Source organism: Epinephelus fuscoguttatus, linkage group LG20, assembly GCF_011397635.1.
Source record: "Epinephelus fuscoguttatus linkage group LG20, E.fuscoguttatus.final_Chr_v1".
Lineage (NCBI taxonomy): Eukaryota > Metazoa > Chordata > Actinopteri > Perciformes > Serranidae > Epinephelus > Epinephelus fuscoguttatus.
Genome location: NC_064771.1, coordinates 17,801,701 through 17,827,210, shown reverse-complemented (window position 1 = coordinate 17,827,210; position 25,510 = coordinate 17,801,701). Strand labels below are relative to the sequence as shown.

The 25,510-nt window shown below is 41.4% G+C and overlaps 1 protein-coding gene across 4 annotated transcripts in view; it reads left to right on the top strand.

Moving 5' to 3' along the window:
* Positions 1-25,510, top strand: part of mybpc2b (myosin binding protein Cb) — a 30,621-nt gene that overhangs the window by 2,331 nt on the left and 2,780 nt on the right. The window contains exons 2-24 of one of the 4 annotated variants that reach the window (XM_049562686.1): positions 4,445-4,459; positions 6,017-6,037; positions 11,914-11,982; positions 12,080-12,228; positions 12,322-12,439; positions 12,551-12,599; positions 14,872-14,931; positions 15,061-15,227; positions 15,440-15,572; positions 16,375-16,499; positions 16,636-16,741; positions 19,272-19,441; positions 19,803-19,968; positions 20,077-20,183; positions 20,281-20,310; positions 20,419-20,561; positions 23,147-23,306; positions 23,407-23,511; positions 23,658-23,846; positions 23,929-24,063; positions 24,309-24,476; positions 24,654-24,742; positions 25,312-25,507. In XM_049562686.1, the coding sequence (XP_049418643.1) occupies positions 4,445-4,459; positions 6,017-6,037; positions 11,914-11,982; positions 12,080-12,228; positions 12,322-12,439; positions 12,551-12,599; positions 14,872-14,931; positions 15,061-15,227; positions 15,440-15,572; positions 16,375-16,499; positions 16,636-16,741; positions 19,272-19,441; positions 19,803-19,968; positions 20,077-20,183; positions 20,281-20,310; positions 20,419-20,561; positions 23,147-23,306; positions 23,407-23,511; positions 23,658-23,846; positions 23,929-24,063; positions 24,309-24,476; positions 24,654-24,742; positions 25,312-25,507 (2,670 nt within the window). The remainder of the gene's footprint in view (positions 1-4,444; positions 4,460-6,016; positions 6,038-11,913; positions 11,983-12,079; positions 12,229-12,321; positions 12,440-12,550; positions 12,600-14,871; positions 14,932-15,060; positions 15,228-15,439; positions 15,573-16,374; positions 16,500-16,635; positions 16,742-19,271; positions 19,442-19,802; positions 19,969-20,076; positions 20,184-20,280; positions 20,311-20,418; positions 20,562-23,146; positions 23,307-23,406; positions 23,512-23,657; positions 23,847-23,928; positions 24,064-24,308; positions 24,477-24,653; positions 24,743-25,311; positions 25,508-25,510) is intronic. The other 3 variants (XM_049562687.1, XM_049562688.1, XM_049562689.1) reach the window with 3 other exon arrangements.

Sequence of the window (25,510 nt, the reverse complement as noted above, 5' to 3'; positions counted from 1 at the left end):
AGATTTTGCTGTAACCCGTTTGCAGTCCCCGCCTGAGATAAATCATTATGTAATCTAAATCACTTCCATCCAGAAAGTTCCTTCATGGTCAGCAGGCTCTATGCCCCCCTCCTGAGTGTGATGTTGCTCCGGCGCAGTCAATCAAGGACCTGACAGTTTGCTAGTCAGCGGTGGGAAGCGATGGCGTGACTTATGGTCGTAATTCCTTTCATTATTGTGACCTGATGAGAGGAGGTTAAACCAAAACTCTGTGAAGTTTATCCAATGCTGTATATCTATCTGATACCATGACATTAAATGATGAGGTAATTAATCTTCTCTGAGATAATAAACCATGCATGAAGGCTCAGTCACAAGACAGGAAGTTGGACCTTACCTGCTGTCACTCCGATATTGATTGACATTTTGAAATATTATCCTATCAAACTGTAGTTGATGGACTCACAGAATACCAGTTTCCTACCTGTAGCTCGCATGTATCAATACCTTAACGGTCTAGCGTGCAGGATTTAGAGGCATTTAGAGGCATTTAGAGTCAAGGTTGCAGATTGTAACGTATTGAAACTTATATCAATACAGAAAACCACAGAAAAACATTGGCGGCATGGTGCAGCGGTTAGCATTGTGTCCTCAGCAAGAGGGTTCGAAACCAAGGGTGGAGGAGCCCTTCTGTGCATAGATTGCATGTTCCCCCATGTCAGCAGGTACTCTGGCTTCCTCCCACAGTCCAAAGACATGCAGGTTAGGTCAATTGGTGACCCTAAATTGCCCGTAGGTGTGAATGTGAGGTTGTCTGCATCTACGTGTCAGCCCTGTGATAGTCTGGTGACCTGTCCAGGGTGTACCCTGGCTCTCACCCAATGTCAGCTGGGATAGGCCCCCCCCCACGCAACCCCTAACAGGATAAACAGCTATGGAAAATGAATGACAGAAAAACATGAATGACCTCATCTAGAGCTCTTATTTAACATGCAATAACAACCTTTTACCCCGAGAGGATTTTATACACATCTAGGAAAATAAAAGCCTTTATTCTCAAAAGAATAGTTTAACATCATGTAAAAAGACGTTTCAGGCCTGGTTGCAAATCATTTTCTGAATTTGAAGCAGCATAGGTATCAGATAAAATTTTTCTAAATTTAAAAAAACATTTGTTTAACTGTTAAACTGTATACTGCCAGATATTAATACATACTTTCAACATATTGTATCACAGTAGCCAGAACTATAACTATGATATTATTACTTTCAATAATGTTGTTGTAAGCTACTGTCATTACCTGCATCTATCTCTCTCTCTCTCTCTCAGTCTCTCTTTCTGTCTCATTGTGTCATATGGATTACTGTTAATTTATTATGTTGATCTGTTCTGTACGTCATCTATTGCACGTCTGTCCGTCCTGGAAGAGGGATCCCTCCTCAGTTGCTCTTCCTGAGGTTTCTACTGTTTTTTTCCCTGTTAAAGGGGTTTTTTGGGGGAGTTTTTCCTTATCCGCTGCGAGTGTCCAAAGGACAGAGGGATGTTGTATGCTGTAAAGCCCTGTGAGGCAAATTGTGATTTGTGATATTGGGCTTTATAAATATAAATATGATTGATTGATTGATTGAAAGCCCTCTGAGGCTCAGTGTTTTCCTCAGTAGCACTCCATAGTGATTAAAACTGCACACAGTTTCTCATAGTGAATCAAAACCAACACATTAAATCATGTCCTGTTGATATATCTTCATAAACATTATTGCATACTGTCTGAAGATCAGCAGAGGTTTCATAAGGTCAGGCTGCTCCATACCTTTTTTATGTCTGGGTCATTGCACACTCTGTAAATCAAGCTGTCAGTGGTAAATACAGGGAGGTAAACAGTGAGGTGAAGACCTGCAGTACCTAAACTGACCTCAAAATAAAAAATCATTAAAGATGGAGAAACTATAAACACCACCGCATAGTCATAGTTTATTATGCATCCAGAAATACACTGAAGGTAACTGTAGACAAATATATACAGTGTATATTTCTACAGGGAGTTCGCATAGACTAGCAACAAAATAAGGCGGAAAATAAAAGAAAGAAATCTCCCCTCAGGAAACAAACAAACAAGAAAAAATGCACCCAACAAGCATATCTACTAATTATTTTACATCTACAACAACTCTGACAACTTTGCCAATATACAAAACCACAGACAGTCTCTGAGGGGAACATTTAAACTGTGAGGAACAGCTGCTCAGAAGTTGATTACCCCGCTTTATCACAAACTTGTTGAAGATGATCAAGACTCTCACCCCGAGTGGATTGGCTTAGCAGATGCCGATGCAGATTTACGCTCGATGCAGGTGTTAAATCCTCTCACGGGGAGTGTGAAGTATTTACACCAAAGTCTTAGAGTTTGCAAATGTTCTCTTTTTGTGCAGACAACATAACAAGCTTTGTTAGTTTGTTGCTCAGAGCTCAGAGATGGATTCTGACTGTCACGTAGTGTAGAAGCTATACAGGATGAACGTAGTTGCACACAAACGCAGTTGTTCCAATAAATACAATGCTAATAAGACATCACCTGTTCACAGTCTGTTTATGCTGCCAGATGAGGAAGGATAAGCGTTACGTGCTATTCAACAGAACAGAGACAACATTATAATTTCTCCAACAGTCAAGTGAATACATGCAACTTCAGGACACCTATTTTGGCCAGAAATTTATGACAAACCCCAAGTGACCAGTAAAGCAAGCAAGGTCATGTGGGTCTGACTATTCAAGGAAACTGTGCGCAACATCAGAGAACGTGGCATGGCTTCAGGGAGGTTATAAGACACCGTCCCTGGCCTTTATCAGCTACTGCAGAGGCCCCCTGGGGGAGGAGGGGGACACTTGAGGAGTTGGGTATATTATATGCATCTATTTCCGTTGAGAATTTTGTTTTACCAGATTTAGGCTTCAACAATTACGCCCAGCACTTTGCACTCAAATAAAACCAACTCCAGTTTGGCCATAGAAACGTCTCGCTGATCGGTAAAGATGAGGTGGGAAATTTATAAAATAAGTGGGTGATGAAATAGCCCTCAAGTTACTGAAATCTATGTCAAGATATCAGTTTTGAAGATCTGTGTCAGAGGGTTGATAGAAATGTCAAAGGTGGCCGTTTAACAGAATGGATCCTCTTACTTGGAAGGTAGTTTTTTAGAATCATGACTGAAGACTACTAGCGTCGCCATAAAATCAGATATTCTCTAAAATAATCCTGAAATAACCATTTTATATAAAACGGTCAGTTTCAGACCAACATCCAGTTGGGTATCATAAACGGTAGTTTAAGATCTGTCATCACGTTATTTTCGATTTAAGAGGCAGCCCAGGTTATGTTACAAGCCCTGAAACCATGACTGGAACCAAACCAATCATGTAACCATTAGCCACAATGTATGAAACATACAGTATGCAGTTTCTCTTTTTGTATGATGTAATGTTTTTAAATAGAAAATGCTTTTAGTTTGGTATGATGCAGTGTTTGTTCAGTGCTGGGGCTAGCAAAGTCAGCGCCCTAGGCAAGCTACCCCCCTCCACCCTGCCACCCTTCTTTTTCTATTGTTTTCAACTATGTGAGTGTCAAAATTTAATGTATGAATTTATTAATTTGGTGAAGAGGGTGCAATTGTGGCAGTCCCCTACCCCCTGCTGAGCGGTGCCCTTGGCAGCCGCCCATATCCTGGTAAGACCATCCTGATGATGTGAGCAACATTTTGTCTTGTTCTCTCTATCAGTCTCAACTCAGTGCTGCCCCAAACACTTTCAGTGGGCCGGAGTATATGTCTTAACAGACAAACTCCTTCAGCCAATCAGCATAACAAAACACCAGTGAACATCTTCATCACCAATGGAGTCAGCTGATAAATTAAGCGTTTGCCAAGTCCAGCCGGAAAAACTGCGAAAACCTCCTTTCTTCCGAGAAGCTCGGCTAGTGCATACTCCTAACGTAAGAGCTGCCATTACTGATCTGCAAGCTGCGGCCTGCATTTTACGTCATCGACTGCGATGCAGTCCTTGATTGGCTGCAGAAGTTGTAGGCTATGTTGCAGATACCTGATTAGCTCCAATAGGATTTTAATTTCTGGAGTCTTTGGGGCGGCATCGAGTTCAGACTGATACAGAAAGTGAAACACATTGTTGTGCTCACATCATCAGGATGTTCTTACGTTGCTAAGCCACCTATGGCACCTATAAGAACATCCGCCACTGTATTTGTACCCTTGTCTGGATTGTAACGTTTGATTCCAAAATTCTTTTGCTGATTTGCCTCAGATTGTCTAGCTAGCTCAGGGACCGTCAATGACTGTCCATTGCCCTTGTTAGATAAACAAATAAACAAATAAATAAGCAGGTATGTTGTAACTATGTCTATTTGGGCACAGATACGGTTTCTAATTGTCTCCTTGAACTGTTTCTAATTCCCAGATAAACCGGAGGGGGGTAAGTCAGCTGCTCCACCACATTTGCCCACTGACCTTTTGTGTGCCTTACATTATCACATAGTGACTCGATTATAGCTCTCACGTTTTCACTTCGCTCACGTATTGTATCATGTCAGGCGCCTGTGTCGGGCAAACACAGGCTCTGACTCTCTGCGGATGCGTTATCAGCATGCACCAATTATTCATTTATGAACTCCTTTGAATTGAATTTTCATTCATGTTCGCCAGCATGCTCTTTATGTTTCTATAATTCTACCTTCAGGCATTTTCACTGAGGATCTGTTGTACTGTACATTATCAGATTACTCAGGCTGTTTACTCAACTGTCTTCAAATGATGTCACAACACAGACAGCACCATGAGAAAAATGCTTTGGTTTTTGCAAGCCATATATGAGCATAGTTATGTGATACTGGGCTGGATTTTATGTGTGAGACACTAATAAAATCTATTTGCTCAGCTGTTGGAGTGTTTTAAATATATATATATATATATATATATATATATTTTCCAATGGAGCTGCCATGGTGTTACTTTTCATGTGCTATGTATAACAAAAAAAATCCACTAATTTTAGCTCCAGAGGAGCCAGCAGAAGAGGGTGAGGGACAACCTTTTTCTTTTCCTTTTCTACCCCTGTTTTTTGTGACTTTAGATTGATTCGGTGCATTCACACGGTGTTAATATGTGACATGGAGTGGGTTTGAGTTGAGTGTTGGGAAATGCATTTGAACTAATCAGTCAGTGTAATTATGTGAATAATACAGAACAAGTGATTGTGCTATAGATAATAAGTTGAGCAATTACGGAGTTAAGACGATAGGCCTATAAGTCAATCACATCATGTGAGACAACATGGACCCGCTGAAGGGGGATAATGTAATTATTATGCCACTTCGATTCAGCGTGTTTGCATTCCTTCACTAGCCTACAGCATGCATCATATGTGAAACAACATCTGGAGTGTGTGGTTTTATTCCCTCAGTTTACGACGTGATGTCATGCACATGTATGTACTGTGTATTGCAGCATCATGTGGATCAACTTCCCTCTGTTGTCCCTCTGTTAATGCTCTTGTTCCCTTTTTGTGTTGAAAAAAAAAGTTTAGCATGTCAAAGTTGTTTCTTTTGGATTGTACAGAAGTGTATGAAGCGGACACGCCATCTGTGTGGATTTTAATAAACACTGACTGACTGCAACTGGATGCTTTTTCCACATCTGTGAACTCTGACAATGACCTTTGGGGTTACATTTCACCGCAGGCATGTGAAGTGTGAGCAAGTCGTCTCTGTTTATGTGTTTTGGTTGACTTTACCCGGAGATGCTGCCATCTGAATGTTGTCCAGGTCTCATCATCTTTCTGTTTCCGATCACTTAACCATGATTTTTATTTACTCAGCTGAGCTGGAGCCAGAGAACTATGGTAGGCACCTATTAGCGTCAGGGAATAATACGCACTTTCTATTAACTTTCTCCCCAGCTTTCTCACTTATGACTAGACATAGTGAATAATTACAGTATGTATTGGGAGCTAATTTTCATTCATTTCCCTTAGATGAACTTCCCGCAGACGGAGGTAAGGAAGAATCCTGCAAAGTGAATGTTCGTCTACATAATCCATCCAATGTATTCACATATGAGTGCATACATTCACCACTCTGTGTGAAAATGGTAGTATTTGCATGACTATTTTATGTTGTACGTTAAAGAACTTTCAGGTTTGTGTCAGGTGACCTTCACAAGGTTTAGTTATGTATTTTTGGACACCCCAAAAATACATGAATTCATATACAAATGTTTTAGTTCAATGAAAAAAAAGTAAATCTGCTAATCAGTGACTGACTTCACTTTGAGTGTCTTTTGCTTTTATCCACAATCTGACTGATATATACATATACTGTACAGTATATGATATGAGTGAACGTAAGCTTGCTTTGGTTTTACAGTTTGCCCAACGTGGTCACTTTTGTCATGTATCGTTGTATTTCCAGGCACAGTATACAAGCATATACTGTATTTTACCTGCTGGTTTCTATGTGTTATAAATGTGTTAATGCATTCACAAGTTGGAGTGGACTCAATTTTACGAAATGTGGTGGTGCATGGTGCCTCTGTTGCAACTGTACGTCATCTCTTGAGCAGCAACAAGCATTAGCTTCCCACAGTAGCTGCTTTTGTCAGTTAAGTTTGCTTCCTTGTCTTCCTTGATACAGATGTCGATGGGGATGGTAAGAAAAGAGTGATGTTTATAGTGACGTGTCGGTTGATAAATTACTTTTGCCCTTCAAAAGTATGGTTTGACTGTTTATAACATTGAGTATAATTATGGTATTATGTGCTAGTTGAGATGTCACATAATATATGAAGTGTTCAGTAGACCTGGGTTCATCTTATTATTTGAAATCTTTTGGGCTCCTTCAATTTGGACTGATATTACAGCGTATTGTTCCATATTAAGTGAGCTGCTTTCTGTTTGTTTGCCTTATTTGGCTACATGTGAAAACACGCTTCTTACTTTGCTCCGTAGAGAACATTAAAATGTTCTTCTAATCGTTGACTCAAAGACAAAGAAAGGTTTAAAATAAAAAATCTGTCTCTCACACAGTGGAGATCCTAAATGCAATATGTAATATAAGTGCGCATGGTGGCTCTGCTTGCGTCAGTGCTTATGTCTCACCCATCCCATGAAAATCCCTTGTAAAAACCCCCCTCAGAGCCTGTGGCTTCTTGCAGCTGTGCAGACGTTACCCTCAGAATAAGTCATACCTCAGGCCTACAGCTCACCAGATCCTTGGCTGCGTCAGAGGGCTGACTAAAGTGGCCTCATTTGCGGATTAGTGCGTGATGCAACCCTTGTCTTATATCATTCACCTGTGTCCTCCTCCACTTGTATCTGTTGATGCCACCAGACACCTCCCCGCTGTTTATGTCCTTTCAGCAATTCAGAATTTGTTTCCCTATACGAACAGCGCTGCCCATTCCCATCCCATCTGTGAGGTGTGATATCAGCTCTCTTTTGCCTCTGTCCCTCTGGCAATTCGAACAACGAGAATGGCAACACAGCTGTGGTTTCAGTGTAACAGTCGTCGCGGAACAATGGCAGCTGTTGCTGTTGACATACCAAGTGTCATCTGATTAGATGACACTTTTATTAACATTATACTATGTCATCAACTGTATAATTGAGCTCCCCTTGCTTTGAAACTGCAAGGGGAGCTCAAGCACTGAGGTCATCCAAGATATCATAGCCAGCACATCAAAGTGAATGCCTCCAAACTGCACAAGAAAAAGACACTGGGTCATGTCCTGAACCTTCATCTGAGGGCCAAGGCCTGTAGATGGTTTACTTACCAAACCATGGTTGCGTATCACAGCTGTGTGGTGTGAGTCAGAAGTCAGCTGTCTTAAAATGTTGCACCACAACTCAAGTTTTACAAGCGAAATTCAAGATCTGTTACTGTGTTACAAAGCTGTCCCTGACTGCCACGAGCTTTCAGGGTCACAGCTCCCAGAATGGTGCGTTGGACTATCTGGACTGATTAGGAGTAGACTGGATGGAGAAGGGTTATGGACGTGGCAGGACATCAGGGAGCTGAAGGCTGCTAATTCTCTGTGGTGCCCTTCAAAATGTATGTGAAATGTCCTGTACCTGCTCAGCCTGAGGGGAAACAGTGACACTAACAATCTTTTCCTTTTCCCCACTTGAGGCTAAACCAACAGTGGTAGCAGCAACTGGGAAGTCCATATCCCTTGTGCAGTGCACATATCGCACATTGAGTAAGTCTGTAGCAGTCGTCAGCTCTGTAAGTCTCTATAGTGTCTTCACCGGGAGGATAGCCAAATTCCCATCATGGCTTCTTCCGTTTTAGGCTAGTTGGTCAGTGTGGCAAGACTTGGGTGACGACTCTGGGGTATGCAGGGGAGAGGTGACGCTTCCAAAGGTGGCAATGGTTGCTTTGTCTCCTCATAACCAGGCTGCTATCTTGGGGAGGTTGGCTGCAGACTTGAAATTTGCCCTGACATATGGCCTGCTGACCAAAGACAGGGGTCAAGCAGCCAGGTTGAGATCATTAAATGTTAAGTTTGGTCACTGCCCTGGATGTCACATCATAAATTCTTCGGGGAATGGGTCCTGTGAGGATTCCAGGAAACGTCTTCCCGTCTGTTTTCTCTTTTTAGCGTTTACAGTATGGGTGCGCATCTCATCGTCCTTCTTGCCTGTCATGAATTCCTATCACTAAATGCTGGACTCTTCAAGCTCCCCCTGTAGTATAGTGGTATATAACTTATATTGTTCTGCAGATGTTCCAGACGGAGCTCAGCATAAGCCGAGACACACATAGTGGAAAGAAAAGACAAGCATGGTGGCAGAGCGTGATTAGGGGAAAACTGGAGCATGAAACAAAGAAGTAAAAGGGCTCAGCAAGTGGAAACTCTCCACAACAGAAACACCTTGCATATGTTACTATCAGCCAAAGGCCTCCCACAGCAGGAGCACTGTTTTTTCTTGGGCAAGCAGGGTTTAGCAAAATGCTCATTTTACATGGTGAGGTGATTTTATTCAACATATTAGCGGGTTGGTGGCATGGCTAGTATGATAGGCTTTATCCGAAGACAGCAGCTGAGGAAAGTTCAGAGGGAAACCTGAGGATACTTTTCTTTAGTCAGAATTCAGCCGAGGCTAGATGCCAGGACATCTGTATCCAGTTTTAGCTGTGGTAACATGCTTATACAAAGAATAATTTACCTTAGTTTAATGGAATCATGCTGAGTTAATCTCGGGATATGATTTAAATGACAAAGAATCATAAATACACCTTGTAGGAGGACATTTTCTACTCCACACACTTTGTGTTTAAAATGGTGCTGGTTTGATTTTCCATGTTGTTTGATCCCTAGTCCTGACTCCAGAGTGGGAATTGCACCACACTGAGTATGCCAACAGTGGGTCTATTAGAGTGGAATGCCTGTGTGGGAAGTGCTTATCATACCAAGGCTGTTTGAAGCCATGGGGGTATAGTGTGTGCGCGGGGGGGATTATCATCACTTGGCCAACTGCGACTGTTTGGGGCATATCTTGCACCAGTATTGGAAGTGTTTTGAATGTTATAGCAGCACAAGTGTACAGTTTGCCCAGAGTCATATTAGACATAGGGTATCTTGAGAGAGAAATGCAACAAACTTTGATAGAGATTTAGGCGGCCTGGGGTTCACACGCTCTGTACGGGGTAAAGTAATTGCCTCCTTTGTGACAAGCAGCCTTTTTGCAATATCAGTCCAAAAGAAGTAATCATAGTGATTTCAATTCATCAGTAGTTTGGTGATTAAAAAGCGCAATAATCAAAACATTTGATTACGTTCTGTTTTGATTGATAACATCCACGATGTTGATTCTGTTTCTTTTGGGTTGCATTTCACTGTGTGGTGTATTAATGTTGTAATTCTACAGAATAATAATCATTCTGTAATTGCTTTTCACTTGCCTTGGAGTTTACACTCACTTATGGTACAGTCTAACTGCAAATTGTTATACTTCCATATGTTAAATGGGGATGTTTGTTTTTCTCAGCCGAAGAGCAGTCTGAACAGGAGGGTAAGGGCCAGCTGGAGGCACAGTTCGGGACTATCTACTGCATGCAAATGTGATGTTATGAAATGCAGATGTATGCATCCTATGTGTTTTTATGTGTTAGTCAAATATCACGCCCAATTAACTTACTGGATTTGTTAGGGATCAGGTATAAACCGAGGGATTTTTTGAGTATATAAAACTAAGCAGGGTCTTAAACTAAGACTTTATTTAGATGCTAATGTTAATACTAAGTATGCATTGTTTACAGATTTGCAACTTGAATGCTAAATCTTTGATATGGGTAGAAATTGCTGATGTATGGAGGTCAACAGGTGCAGAGTGTTTATACTTAGCACAGTCAGACTTCATTAACACATTCTGGACCTTCTAATTGGTTATGATACTTTGCCGAAGCGATTATGTATCACTGGACCTTTTGCCTGCCTGAATATGTGAAGCACATCCACATCGCTCTCTTGTCCTTGTATGTGTTTGGAGCTGTGGACATGGAGTGTGTTACTGGTCAGATGACATTGTTTTCTGAAGCATTATGTAAGTTCAGTGTCTCAGTGTCTTTGTTGTAAGTGTTTACAGGATAACATGGGAACAAACTTAGACTTTTCACTATTATGACTGGGAAAGACAAACACCATTGCTGTTCTGCTGGCAAAGTCCATGGAGTACAGCACAGTAACTCATTACAAAATTATATAATTGTCCTTCATTTTTATGCGAAATGGTTTCATCCTTTAACAAACCACTAAAGATTAGCACAGATTTACTTCACCTTTTTTGTTATTCATCAAGAAAAGCCAGAACATGACTAATTTTGCTTAAAATCAAATGTAAAACTGGCAGATGTAATTACATTGTGCAACGTAACCTCATGCAATGGTTTGTATGCTATCTTACGAAGATGCACATTAATTAATTCATTAATTAATGCTATCTAGCACCCCATGTATGGCACTCTTACGTTACATACTTAACACATAGTTAAGTGCTTAGGTTAAGTACATGCAAGTAAAGTTACGTAGGGTAGGTTTATGATCAGAAACATGGTTGTGAATTGTAACATTACCTATTCAATGCAAAATTACGTAGCTTAAGTTCATGAAAGTAAGTTCTTAGGTTTACTTGGTTTCATAAGGTTCTGAACAGCAGTCTCTTGGGGAAAGTCCTGTGTTTGTTTGACCCACCCACCAACCCAAGCTGCCTCTTTACACAAAGTTACGCTCTTTGTACTACTTCCTTTTTTACTCTTGTCAGTGCATTGATCCTGTGGGTCCAATTACGTGAGCTATGTACAAATTACTGGCTCATGATTACGTGCGTTATACACAAATTCTGGTCCATTACTTTGGTAAAAATGCATATGACCAGTGCATGAGAGTAGCCTGATTTGTGATAAGCGGGGAAAAAAACAAACTTAAAATACACTTGAAGAAGCAAACTCTACAATGATACAACTGGTTTTGATACATAAGTCTTATTATATAGGTTTAAGGAAATGCTAATGGGTAATTTGACTGAACATTTGGTTATTTACAGCTAGACCTAGGCGAGTAAATGCAACATTGTTTTTCATGTTACTATGTTGTACATGTTTGCAGAAATAGTTTATATGTCATACTTCCTGTTCTGTTTTAGTACTTTGTCCAGATGCTATTTGTTTATTATTTAGTGTTTGCAGTGTATGTACACAGTCTGTGTGTGCAGATGTGATTTAGATTTTTTCATGGTTGTTTGTAAAAATGTCCGAGCACTTCACTGTGTCCTTTGCACTTTGGTTTGCTGCACACTGTCAACACCTCCACCGCCATTTAAGGACCTTCTTCTTTTCAGAGTAAATGAACTAATTTCTGTCTTCTTCTTTTCAGAGCCCGGTATGACGGAGCTCACTGGGCTCTTTGTCGAGAAGCCGCCAGAGAATGTAGTCGCTGTTGCAGGTTAGAAATGAGAATGGATGGATGACAGGAAACAGTAGCAATCCGTAATGTTTAAGCTGTAATGTTATATGGGTTAATTGCTGTTTGTGCATGGCAGGATCGGATATTACTTTGATTGCCAGGGTTGACTCCTCCACCCTGGCCAGAAAACCCACCATGAAATGGCTAAAGGGCAAGTGGCTGGATCTTGGCAGCAAGGCTGGGAAACATATGCAGTTCAAAGAAACTTATGACAGGAATACCAAGGTGTGTGTTACACAGAGAATCTGATCCTCTTTTGAAATAACTAAGTAACTGAGAAGTACTCAAGTAATATCCCCTCCAATCCCTTCCCTGAAGATCTATACCTACGAAATGAAGATCATCAAAGTGGTCGCTGGAGATGCTGGGGGCTACAGGTGTGAGGTGACGTCAAAGGACAAGTGTGACAGCTCCACGTTTGAGATCACTGTGGAGGGTAAGTGAAAACAGACTCTGGCCTGCTGAGGCTGCCACAGATTCCATACATGCTGATGTTTTGATCTGATCCAGCCCTAATGTGCGTTCTCTGCAACTTCTCTCGTTACAGTTGCGCAGCAGGAGCAGCAGGCAGATATTTTGTCTGCCTTCAAGAGAGCGTAAGGGCACAGGGGTTTGCATTTCAGCCTGTCTCAGGGGTACATGTGCGCGTGTGTGGGAATACACAAGAGGGGAAAAGCATACTTAGACTATTTATAATATGTGTGTGTGGCTGTGTGTGAATGTGTCTTTCAGCACAGGTGGTATATGACAGTAATGTAAATATAATATGCCATATCAGAGGGCATGCCTGAGCTTGGTTACCCTGAATGTTCTCAGCGCATCCTCATTCAGCGACTTGCAGGATAGCTTACTAAAATGCACATGCAACAGTTCATATGATATCTGAATTAGCAGCCCATGAATGATGTTGTCATGTTATGTACTTAACATAAAGTTACATAGGTTAGGGGGCGGCAGTAGCTCAGTCCATAGGGACTTGGGTTGGGAACCGGAGGGTCGCCTGCTCAAGTCCCCGTCCAGACCAAAATATGGAGCGTGGACTGGTAGCCGCCGACGTGCCCCTGAGCAAGGCACCGAACCCCCCAACTGCTCGGAGCGCCTGTCATGGGCAGCCCACTCTGACATCTCTCCACTTAGTGCATGTATAGGTCCAGTTTGTGCATGTGTGTGTTCGGACCTGTGTGTAATTGACAACAGAGTGAAAAATTGAATCGGGGATTAATTAAGCAATATTACACGAGAGGGAGTGATGTTGCACTGTGATATCGTCACGGCTGTGATTCGGTCGTAGGCACGAGGCCGCTGTGACGATATCACAGCACAACATCACAAGCTTGAGTGTGATATTGCTTTTATACAACAGTTCAACAGTTAAATTAGCAAGGCTGATTAAGAAATGTTGAAAAATGAGGACAAAATAGATAATTTAAGCATTTTATTTGTCTTCCGCCAACAAAAATAGCTCCCTCAGGACTCCGCTGTCACCATTGCTATGTAACGCAGACATGGTGTGCCAGGCACTTACTCTTTATACACATTTATCTGCACGTTTCCATTAATTGTGCAGCCAGTGAAATAAGTCTCTGGTGACTGCATGGTGGACTGTCGCTTCACAGGCACAGCCGACTCTGCCTTCTGATCTGACAGTATGTTGCTTTTCTCCAAGTCATTGAGCTCCGCTGATGAAACACTGACAAACCTGGATGTGTGCTCAGATGGATTTAGCTTCTCCTCTCCCTCATCTTCCTCTGATGACCATTCATAGTTCAATTCAAGACTTATTTTAAGAAATAACTCCATATTTTTGGCTGTTTGACAGTGGATGAATTAATTAGCCTACAACGCAACTGCTGACCTAACTGACACTAACCGTCAGTTTTGATTTGATTGTTGATTGCAATCAGCTGTGAGGCAGAGTGATACATACACAGTGAAATAACCGTGATGTTGTACTCCAATATCATCATGGTTTTACTGTCTCTCAACCAATCAGATTGCAGGGCCAGAAATAACTGTTGTATAATAAAGTATAAAAAAATAAATAAATAAATAAATTTAGGCAAGTAAAGTTATGTGGGTTAGGTTTAGGAGAAGACACGTGGTAATGAACTTGATTTTACACAGTCCCGAACACCAGTTTCCTGGGTGAAAGTCCTGTGTTTTCCAACCGCCCAGCACTCCAACCTGCCTCCTTATGCAGACTTTCAATGTTTATACTACTTTCTTACTGCCATCAGCGCATTATTCACGTCATCACAGCCTTCCTGATTATGTGGGTAATACACAAATTATTGGCTCATGATAGTGTGGGTTATATTCAAATTTTGGTGCATTACTTTTCATACATATACCCCGCTACGACCCTGCATTGTCATATGATGACATTACATTTTAGGTTTTCTGCACCTTATGGTTCATTTTGCTTGACTTAGACCTGTTATCCTCATTTGTGGACACTTTTTGTGCCATCAAGTGGTATCAAAAGCCCAATACATGTAAAAACAAGATGGCTACCATTACAAGGTTTTTAGATTTGTTTAATTATTTGCAATTGTTGTACTGCACAGCCATGTTCGGGCACTGAAATGAAGAGTTTTAAACAGTTTAAGACCTGAACAGTGACCTGACTAACCCATGAAGTTACAAAGCATTTAATAAATGTTGCATTGTTTGCACACTTTGACTAATAAAAATTAACCTGTCATCCTCATAAGAGGATTTTTTTTTTTTCCAAAATGACTTACTCTTTAAAGATAATGCTTAGTTCTGTGTACTTATAAGGTCCTACTAATCTCAGATTACTAGGAGAAATTTGAAGATGCTCAGGCAATGGATTTGTATACTGTAGGTCTGTTTCTATACATGCAGGGATGCTGGAGAGGACGAGGGAGATCTGGATTTTAGTGCTCTGCTGAAAGCCACTAAGAGGTGAGAGAAGGCTGTTTGTTATTCAGTTTGCAAAATGATAAAGCACACGGTGTGATCGTTACCTTTGAAATAAATATTTTTGCTTCTCCAGTCCCAATTACATACATATCCCTCTGCCCTGACTCACAGGAACAAGAAACCTCAAAAAGTGGAACCAGATATTGACGTGTGGGAATTGCTTAAGAATGCCCACCCGAGCGAGTATGAGAAAATCGCCTTTCAGTATGGCATCACTGACCTGAGGGGCATGCTGAAACGACTGAAAAAGATGAAGGTCGAGCCCAAGCATAGCGAGGGTAAGTCGGGTCAAGCAAGCAGTGGAAGGAGGGGGAGAAGTGGAGAAGTGTTGAAGGTAGTAAATTAGGAGGTGAGAGGAAAAGGACAGCGGGGAGGGTAGTAGGCAAGAGGAAGGGTACCATGAAATGGCACACAGAGAATCAGAAGGGGGAGGTGTTGTGAACTGATATTTGCTCATTATAAATTTTTCCATTTCTGCCTTCAACCCCAGCTTTCCTGAAGAAGCTCGAATCTTGCTACTCTGTGGAAAAGGGCAAGAAGATTGTCCTGAGGTGTGAGGTTGTCGATCCCGACGTCCAGGTCAAATGGTTGAAGAATGGCCAGGAGATCAAACCCTCAGCCAAGTACATACTCAGAAGCATAACCACCTGCACACACATCAGTTATCACTGGTTCACATGGACATTTTTTTAGTGTCTTTTTCACCTTGCTAAGCTCCATGCAAGATGTTTGCTTAATTGGACAGTGGTGTCTGGGCTGTATCACATTAATAATCAAGCATAGATGGACTTAATGGGCAGTGTTTTAAAAATACCAAGCTAAAATTATCGGTGCTACAAAGTCATACTCAGAGATGATGTTGCCATTAACACATTTTTATTTTTAGGCTGTCATAAGGGGCCTCCCATAGGGTTGATCAAGTCTTGCTGCTAAGATATGTTATGCCTTATGTAAACCAATGCAGTATTCCTTTAAAGATTAACTATGCAGGATTCCAGTTACTGTGTGTAAACACACTCCCCAACGAGTGAGAATCAGTCCCAGATTAACTCTTGTTCGGCGTTTCGCCTTGCATTTTTTCTGCGCCATCTCTTGAACGCCTGCTGCTTACAGTCTGGAACCTGGTTGCTACATTTTATAAAGCCCTGAGCTCACCTGATTGCTGCAGGGATACATACCTGAAAGTGTCTCAAACACAGAACATAAGAAGATTATAAGAAAATACAGGCAGAAAAATACACTGCCACACACTTCCAGTGGGTCATACGTGATGATTGGGAGGGATTACTTCTCCATGAGTCTATACTTTTTTAAGAAAATCCTGCACAGTGTCTTTTTTCATCATGATTATTTGAAGACATTTGTACTAACACATGTCAGTGACTTGATAATGGTAAACTTCTAATCTATTTGTCACTTTTCAAGGTACATCATGGAGGCGACCGGGAATATCAGAACACTCACCATCAATAAGGCGACCCTGGCTGACGATGCTGCCTATGAGTGTGTGGTAGGCGAGGACAAGTGCTTCACAGAGGTGTTCGTCAAAGGTGCAGCATCTTCTTATTTTTGGCAGTTTATCAGCTGTAAAAATCTGGCATTATTCATGTGAATTTGTAAATATAGCATTACAGGTAGGTTCCTGCTGAATTCATGAATTTTAACTTCCCTCTCTGCTCTGCCCAGAGCCCCCTGTGACCATCACCAAGCTGATGGATGACTACCACGTGGTTGTTGGAGAGAGAGTGGAGTTTGAGATTGAGGTCTCAGAGGAGGGCGCCCACGTCATGTGGTCAGTATAGCTGTGATTTCGCATTCTGTAGGCTCAATCAAGCTTTGGACAGCTTTGGGTCATGGCTCATAGTCAGTGCAGAAGCAAAGCAGACATTTGTACCACTCATCTAGGTCTTGTACTCAGAGAAAGTCTGTTTATGTCTCAGGCCTTGTCCACATGGTCTCTGGGATTTGTTAATGTAGCTTTTTCTTTTTGGCCTTTAATCCACATGCAAACAGCACTTTAAGTCCCTAAAAATATTTTTCCCCCTAAAACTCTGTCAAGGGTGACAACTTCAGAAACTCACTTTTTTAGTGTTGATGTTTTTGGCTTGTAACATCAGAGTGTGCCCTGTTATCTCCTTTGTGAGGCGTAACAAATGAGGCATTTCGTGCAATGACAGACGTGGGCAGATGTGCTGCCTGGTTCTAATCTTGCTTAGATGATCTTTTTCATGTTTGCATGTGGATGTAAAGTTACTCTTGCACTGTATTGAAAAACAGAGGCATCAGAATGAGCTACGGAGGTCACTCCTCCAGGTGGCCTTCCATTAATAGCTTTTCCTAGGCTGTTCATTGACGAACTTTGTCTTCCTCTTCTTCTTTAGAGTTAGAGTTACTTATATCATCACCTGTGGGTTTGACATGCTCGACAGTACTTCAATTGGGTTTTTGCGCTTTCACTTAGACAGAGATTTCTTTGGTAACACTGTGTATAGACAGGAAGGTTTTTTGAGAATGAAGGAGGGAAAAACCCTGCTGACAAATACACTTTTGTCTGTGTGGACTAGGTCTCAATCAGATCAAAATGTGTCATAAAAATGTTAATTTTACAAATTGATGGAAGTCATAGCTTGATTCTGACAACCTTCATACACTCACCAGCCACGCCTTGGGGAATTTCGATCCTCAACTTACTTTTAATAACTGAGCTTCTATTATAGAACTAAGACTTGTTGCCATAGTTTCTCTTGTCATAATATTGTGGGAGCACAACTCTTTCTTTCAATCAGTCTTAGATTGTGATGATGTCATCCACAGTATATGTATGCATCCACCCCCACAAAAACTTATAACTGACATGTAGCCTGCTGCTATGGTACACATCACTGCACTCTTTGTCACAGTATGGGCTGGCCTTCTATATATGTGCAAGATGCATCATTGTCTTTCGTTTATTAATTAAGCTGTATAAGATAGGCTTTTATTTGTTTGCTCTATATTCACTTCTCACAAGGAGATTGATTTCCCAAGTGAATACTCAGAAGAAAAGTCTGCTTTATCCTCCATTACCCTGAAATAATCTTCAACATACTTCTTCTTCATCTTCTTCCCATTGAAGTCCTGAAAGTAGTAGAGGAGTTTTGCTCTTTACATGCAGAAAAAGCTTAAATTGGTAGATAAAAATTCACTGAAAGCATATAATTAAGTGTTCGACACTCAACATTTTCTAGTGGAAGACAACCAAACCCCTGTTTCATACATGCCTGTGCCCCCAATGTGGGAATGAAACCCAGCCCTTGTGTGTGTGATCTTACTATATAATGACGAAAACTCTGTCTGTGTGTCTGTCTGTGTGTCTGTTCCACGTTTTTCTCCTCACTGACTTGGTCAATCCATGTGAAATTTGGCACAGTGGTAGAGGGTCATGGGAGGATGCGTATGAAGCAATATTACATCAACTGGCTAAAGGGGGGCGCTATAGCAACCGATGGAAATTGCAAACTTTGAATGGGCATATCTCATGCCCTGTATGTCGTAGAGACATGAAACTTTGCACAGAGATGCCTCTCCTCATGAGGAACAAATTTGCCTCAAGAACCCATAACTTCTGGTTATATAAATTTTCCGCCATTTTGAATTTTTTGAAAAACACTTAAAATCGATCTCTTTCTATGAAGTTTGACCGATCTGCATGAAACTTAGTGAACATAATCTAGGGACCAATATCTAAAGTTCCCTCTTGGCAAAAGTTGGAAAACTTACTAAAACTGAGCTTCTATAAGGCAATGAATATTGTGGAGGGTGTGGCTCATCACATAAAGGTGTATAACATCTCAAGGGTTTCACTGATCTATTTTTACTAAACTTGGTAGATATGTAGAACAGGATGCCAAAATGGCTAAAAATGGCTAAAATGCGACCGATCGCTGTGGCTCCCCCTGTGGCCCAATGTTTCTGGGTTTTTTCTAATTTTTGGTATGACTGAGTCATGGTATGGTATGCTGTACATAATCACGGAAACTGTCACTGTGTCATTCTGTCAGTCAGTCATTCTGTCTGTCCCATGTTTTTCTACTCACTGACATGGTCAGTCTATGTGAAACTGCACATAGGCATTGAGGATTGGCATAGGTAGAAGGTGACAAAGCTACCAATGGGTATGGACTAGTGTTATTTAACAGATAAAAAAAAAAAGTACATAATTTCCCACTGGTGAATGCAAAACAACTTTTTAGCAGTCACTGGCTGGTAGCAACATCACAGTATGTCAGACTCACAGTTAGCACTGATGTGTTTTAATGTGCTCATGTCTATTATTTTTCCAGGTACTTTGAGGATATAGAGCTTCACAAAGATAAAGATTCCTCAAAGTATCGCTTCAAGAAGGATGGAAAGAGGCACGTACTCATCATCCAGGAGGCTACGCTGGAAGACATTGGAATGTACCATGCTTGGACAAATGGAGGGCATACCAAAGGAGAGCTGGAGGTGGAAGGTATCACTAGAAAATATTTTAATTACTTTATTTATGTCATTTTTTTAGTGATTGCAGAGTTTATACAACATTAAAATTTTTAGATTATTTGATATAAAGAATCAGTGTGCAGACTTTGTACAGATTTACTATATTTAGTTTGGGTTTTCTGTCATTAGAAATGCAGTGCTGAGGATGCAGCTGAATTTAATCGCTTGCCCGAGGGCTTAACGCCTCTCTTTACAAACAAACTAACAAGTCATGGCAGTGGGTGTCAAGATGTTGCCATCATGAACCTTATCCTCCCTCTCCTCCCCTCACCTTTGCACGCGCCTCTCTCCTGCCTGAACTGTTTGCTTGTGGTTTCCAATGTCTTATTCAGAAAAACAACTGGAGGTGTTGCAGGACATTGCTGATCTGACAGTCAGGGCAGCAGACCAGGCTGTGTTCAAGTGTGAGGTGTCTGATGAGAAGGTCACAGGAAAGTGGTATAAAGACGGAGTAGAGGTCTTGCCAAGCGATCGCATCAAGATGTCTCACATTGGAAGGTACAAGGACATATGGAGAGATTTAAAAAGCATTTTTAGGATGTTTGTCACAACTGACGATCAAACACATCCTGCCTTTATCTAAATATTCTCTATTGTTTGCTTCAGGTTTCATCGGCTGATTATTAATGATGTGAAACCAGAGGATGCAGGAGACTACACATTTGTCCCTGATGGATACGCTCTGTCGCTTTCTGCTAAACTCAACTTTTTGGGTGAGAAAGAAAGAATGCTTACAAAGGTGCTATTGTGGATGCAATAATCACCAGCAGCCTACATGACATTGTCAATTCTTTTTTACTCTCAAAACAGAAATCAAGATCGACTATGTGCCCAGACAAGGTAAGTAGTCCTAAATTATCTTAGCTCTCAAATACTTAAAAACAAGTTCATCATACCCCAATCCCACTTCCACACATTCTCTTTCTTTGTATGTTGTACTTTAACCAGATCCTCCAAAGATCCACCTGGACACCACTGGAAACATGGTCTCCCAAAACACCATCATTGTGGTCGCAGGCAACAAGCTCCGTCTGGATGTGGAGATCACAGGAGAGCCAGCACCCACCGCTGTTTGGTCGAGAGGAGATCAAGTAAGGATGTGACAAGTAAAAAGGGTCACTAAATCTTACCCTGACCCTGGTATCCATGATCCTGGAACCTGTTTGTGCAGTATGATCTATTGTTTTGTTTTTTTTGTTTTGTTTCATATAGAATATCCTCCCCCTCTTTGTCTCTTTGGGCCTCAGTTGAATGCTACCTCACCAGAAAAAAAAACTGCTGCTCTGTTGAGATTTGACCCAACCAATGGAAATCTCTGTGCCCAGAGGCAGTTAGGGGCACAGTGGTGCAAAGCAAAGAGAATGTCCCTGATGTATTTGGTGCCAAACGTGCCCCTTTTTTTGAAACAAGATATTTCTGTGCCCTCAGCAGGAAAGCGCCATGCTTCTTTTTTTGACTCAATGTCACTTTACTGTAGCACTTTAGAGACCATTGGTAAGCCAAAGTTCTGCCAAGGTCTCCCTCTGGTCAACTCAAATGTCCCATAAATGCCCTCTTAACTGGCACAAATGCCCCTGCGATTTGCCCCAGACCCTCTCTTTTTAGTGTGCTGCTCTAGGGTAGCTTGAAGGGGGATTGAAGGGGGATTTATACTTGTGGGGCGGACCCTACGCAATAACCTACGCACGTGGTCTAATCTGTTATGAGCATTTATACTTGTAGGGTGGTGTGTCTGTGTCACTCTGCAGTTACACCTCCAAAACCCTAGTCGGCGATGGAAGTTTCTGTGAAGTGCTGTAAAGTTAAGTTGATTCAAAACACACATTAAACATGGCTTAATAGATACAGTTTCAATAACAAGTACACAAATTAGCTTCACTATAACTCACAGCATCCACAGACAAACACTTGTCTTTTGCTGGACACATTTTCCCCACAAATACAACATGCTAACATTTTTAGCACAAGCCTATGGCATTTTACATTGTATAAATTAGCCGAGCAACTAGCAGACTTCTCTCTACTCATATCCACCTTATTTTTCACGGAAACACAGAGGCAAAACAGAACGCAGCCAGCTTCCGTTTTTTTGTGCGACACTTGCGGTCAAAGTGGCCCGTGAAAAAAATATTTTCTCCAGCGGATGTCTTAGTTACAACATGATTGAGCTAACTGGAGTAGTTTCATGTCGTGTCCGACAACGGGAGGCTTTTAACGGATGACGATCCTGATGTTAGCTTTGCTGCTAGTGTTAACGTTAGCTGTCCCTGTCAGCTGCAGCCACTGATGCTTTCTAGACATCGTCATTTCCCAAAACTGAATAAATACCACACATAGCAACACAAAACTGCTTTGCTAGCTCAATCATGTTGTAACGGCTGGATGGTTGATGCGTACATGCTGATTCAGGTGCTATCAGAGCCGATCCATGCATCACTATGGCTTAATGATCAACTCAGTCAATAAAAACAACCCGTCCTGTGTTAGGAGTGTATGTCGCTGACAGAAAGAAAGAAAGAAAGAAAGAAAGAAAGAAAAGGGAAAAAAAGATAGAAAAGCAGTGTACACCTCACATATTTATTTCTCACAGTTGCGCACACGTTTGGCTGGCATGCAGAGGCACCGTCTGTATGTCTGTGTGTCGAGGGTGCGAGCTGCAGCTTCAGCTGCTCAGATAGAGAGGCTGTGTAGCCTGGTGTGTTTTTTCGCTGATTCGGTTCTGCAGGTTCTCTGCTAGTACACTGGAGACGGGGATCAAGCAGTTTGTCTCACTCGGGATAGATTGTGCTTTTTTGGTTCATAGTTTATGATTAACGTGCGATTTATTCACGTTTAGAGGGAATAAATTTCCGTTATAACGGAAACATGGGCACAGTTATCTAACGTTATACAAAATGCACAGACTAACTAACTAACTAACTAACTAACTAACTGATTGACTAACATAAACAACTGAAAATTGAAAAAAAATTAGCTTGCACCGTTAGCTCCGGTAATCCATGAGGGAAAGCGGCTGACCGGAAGTCACGCACAAAAAAATGGAAGTTGATCACTATTTACTTCCGTGTTTGAAAACAAGATGGATACAACCAGGGACATCAGCAACATTTAAGTTAACATTACAAAATTTGGCTTCACTAAAACTCACAAGGTTCACTGACAGAACAACTGTCTTACTAAACACGTTTTCCAAACAAATGTAACATGCTAACGTTATTACCACAAGCCTATGGCATTTTACATTGTAAAAATTAGCCTAGTAACGAGCGGAAATTTCATATGAACTACGCATGAAACAGAGAGATTTAAGGGTCCTTTGCCAGAAAATTCTTAGCATAAAACATTTAATTTCCTTGATTCTTATGAACCTTTATGCACCAATGTGCATTTTCTGCATCAGAAAGTCTTAAATTTTGTCAAAGCAAAAGTCTCCTGCTACTTTCATGTTTTTTAACCTACGCCTGTGGCTTTCAGGTGAACCCTGCCTCTCGCCTTGGCAGAGGGGCCCTCTTTGTGATTTTCACCCCTCGGCCTCAGAGAGCCTTTGCATGGCCCTGACTAAAGAAAACTGTAATATCTGCATGTCAGTGTCACGTTCAACGTCCCACAAATTGCGAAATACTAATACAAAGTTACCCCTCACGGTGCTAAGATGCTGCAATTTCCTGTTTGTTAGCCAATTACAGCAACCGAAGGGCGTGTAAGGGTGGAGTCCAGGAAAGACCTGAGCTGCTTCGTCATAGAGGGGGCAGAGAGGGACGATGAGGGCAACTACACCATCTGTGTTACCAACCCTGCGGGAGAGGACAAGGCTGTGTTGTTTGTGAAGATTGTGGGTAAGTGATCTGATGTTCCACACTGTGGTTTACAATCAAGTATTTCCTCTACTGTTTTTTAAACTGATGTACGTAAAAACTAACTGTAATCTTATTTTAGATGTGCCTGACCCTCCTGAGAATATCAAATGCACATCAGTTGGAGAGGACACTGCCACTATCATTTGGGACGCTCCCAAATTTGACGGTGGTGCACCACTCAAAGGTAAAGGATGGATTTTGTCTTAAACTATTCATATTTAATGGGCTGAGCATATGGAATATTAATTATCTTATAGAGTTTCTGCGTGTATTGTGTCTTAAATCATTATTCTACCCATGTTTATGGTTTCTATGTTTTTCCTCTGTCAGGTTATCTCATGGAGAGGAAGAAGAAAGGCTCCTCCAGATGGACAAAGCTCAACTTTGATGTATATGATTCAACTACATATGAGGCTAAGAGGATGATTGAGGGTGTTCTGTATGAGATGAGGGTGTTTGCTGTCAACAGCATTGGCTTGTCTCCACCAAGTCTCACCTCCAAACCCTTTATGCCTATTGGTACGTACTGCAACCATTTTTACTCAGTGTTTCTCAGTTTCCTCCGGTGACTCTCTTGAGTATTTCTTTCTGTCACCCTCAGCCCCAACTAGCGAGCCAACGCGTCTGACAGTCCATGATGTGACGGACAGCACATGCGCCCTGAAGTGGCTCGCCCCAGAGAAGATTGGAGCTGGGGGCCTGGATGGCTATGTTATTGAGTACTGCAAGGAAGGAGGTGATGAGACCAAACAATAAAATAACTAATTTTTATCAGCATTTTCTACTCAAATTATAACATAACAACATTTATGTGTTAACCGAAGTCAGTTTAAAAATGGCACAGGCCATAAACCCAATAAGGAAATTAATGTCTCTCCTACTATCACAATAAATCTATCTAATAACAAAACAAAAAAAAAAATAACAAGATTCAGATCCCACTCACTGTGATTTACTGCATATATTTCTCTTTTATTTCAGACACTGAGTGGGTGGTGGCAAACCAGGAACTTTGTGAGAGGCAGGGATTTACGGTGCGTGGCCTCCCCGTGGGAGAGAAGATCAACTTCAGGGTGGTGGCAGTAAACATTGCTGGACGCAGTCCTCCAGCTGTGTTGTCACAGCCCGTCACCATCCGTGAGATCATGGGTGAGTCAGTCAGGACTGGTTGTGAACAGACACGAGTCAAAGAGCACTTATTTTATGGATTATACCTTATGCCCAGTTATAGCGTTTTTGTGCTTGTTATGGTTTATATAGACAGATGCTTAATGCTAGCATGGTACAGTACAGTGTATTTTAATTAGATGTATTTTCCTGCTTCAGAGCATCCTAAGATTCGTCTGCCTCGTGACCTGAGGACAAAGTACATCAGGAGAGTAGGAGACAAGGTCAACCTAACTATCCCCTTCCAGGTTAGAGACAAACCTTTGCTAAGATTTTGGAACTGCTCCATATTTAGCTTGAAAGCCTCTGTTTACAAGCAGTAAAATATATGATATGATATTAATAAATACCAGTGGAAAACTGCTACTTAAACCCTAACAAATATAGGCATTATGTCTTTAAAGGGAGTCTGTTTACAGGTGTTGAGGGGAACTGCTGCATATGTATAAAAGTTTTATTATTAAGCCTTTAGTGGGTCCAGAAGGAACTGCATTGCATAAAGAAATGATATCTCTGGTTTTGCTGCAACAATTTTTTTTTTTTTTTTTACTGTCCATTGTTAGTCTGTGTTAAAGGAGTCCAATCCTTAATTGGTGGTGCACTTGGTGGTGCCCTTTCCATGATCCAGCTTACTTTAGTGGCAAACATTCTGACAGCCCTAAAGAAAAGCAGATTCTCCATTTCCTGTAAATCCGTAGCTTATACTATAACATACACAGTGATTATGTTTCTGTTTAGGATCTTCCCTATCAAGTACTTTATTCTGACAAGCAAATCCTTTTTATCCTTAACAATCTGCCATTTTTGTGTCCTCTAGGGTAAGCCACGCCCTGTCGCAACCTGGTTCAAGGATGGTCAACCCCTTGACCCCACGATGGTCAATGTCCGTAACTCAAATGTGGACAGCATCCTCTTCATCCGCTCAGCAGAGAGAGAGCACTCTGGAACGTATGAGCTGGTGCTAAAGATTGAGAACATGGAGGACAGAGCCAGCATTGTCATCAGGATTGTTGGTA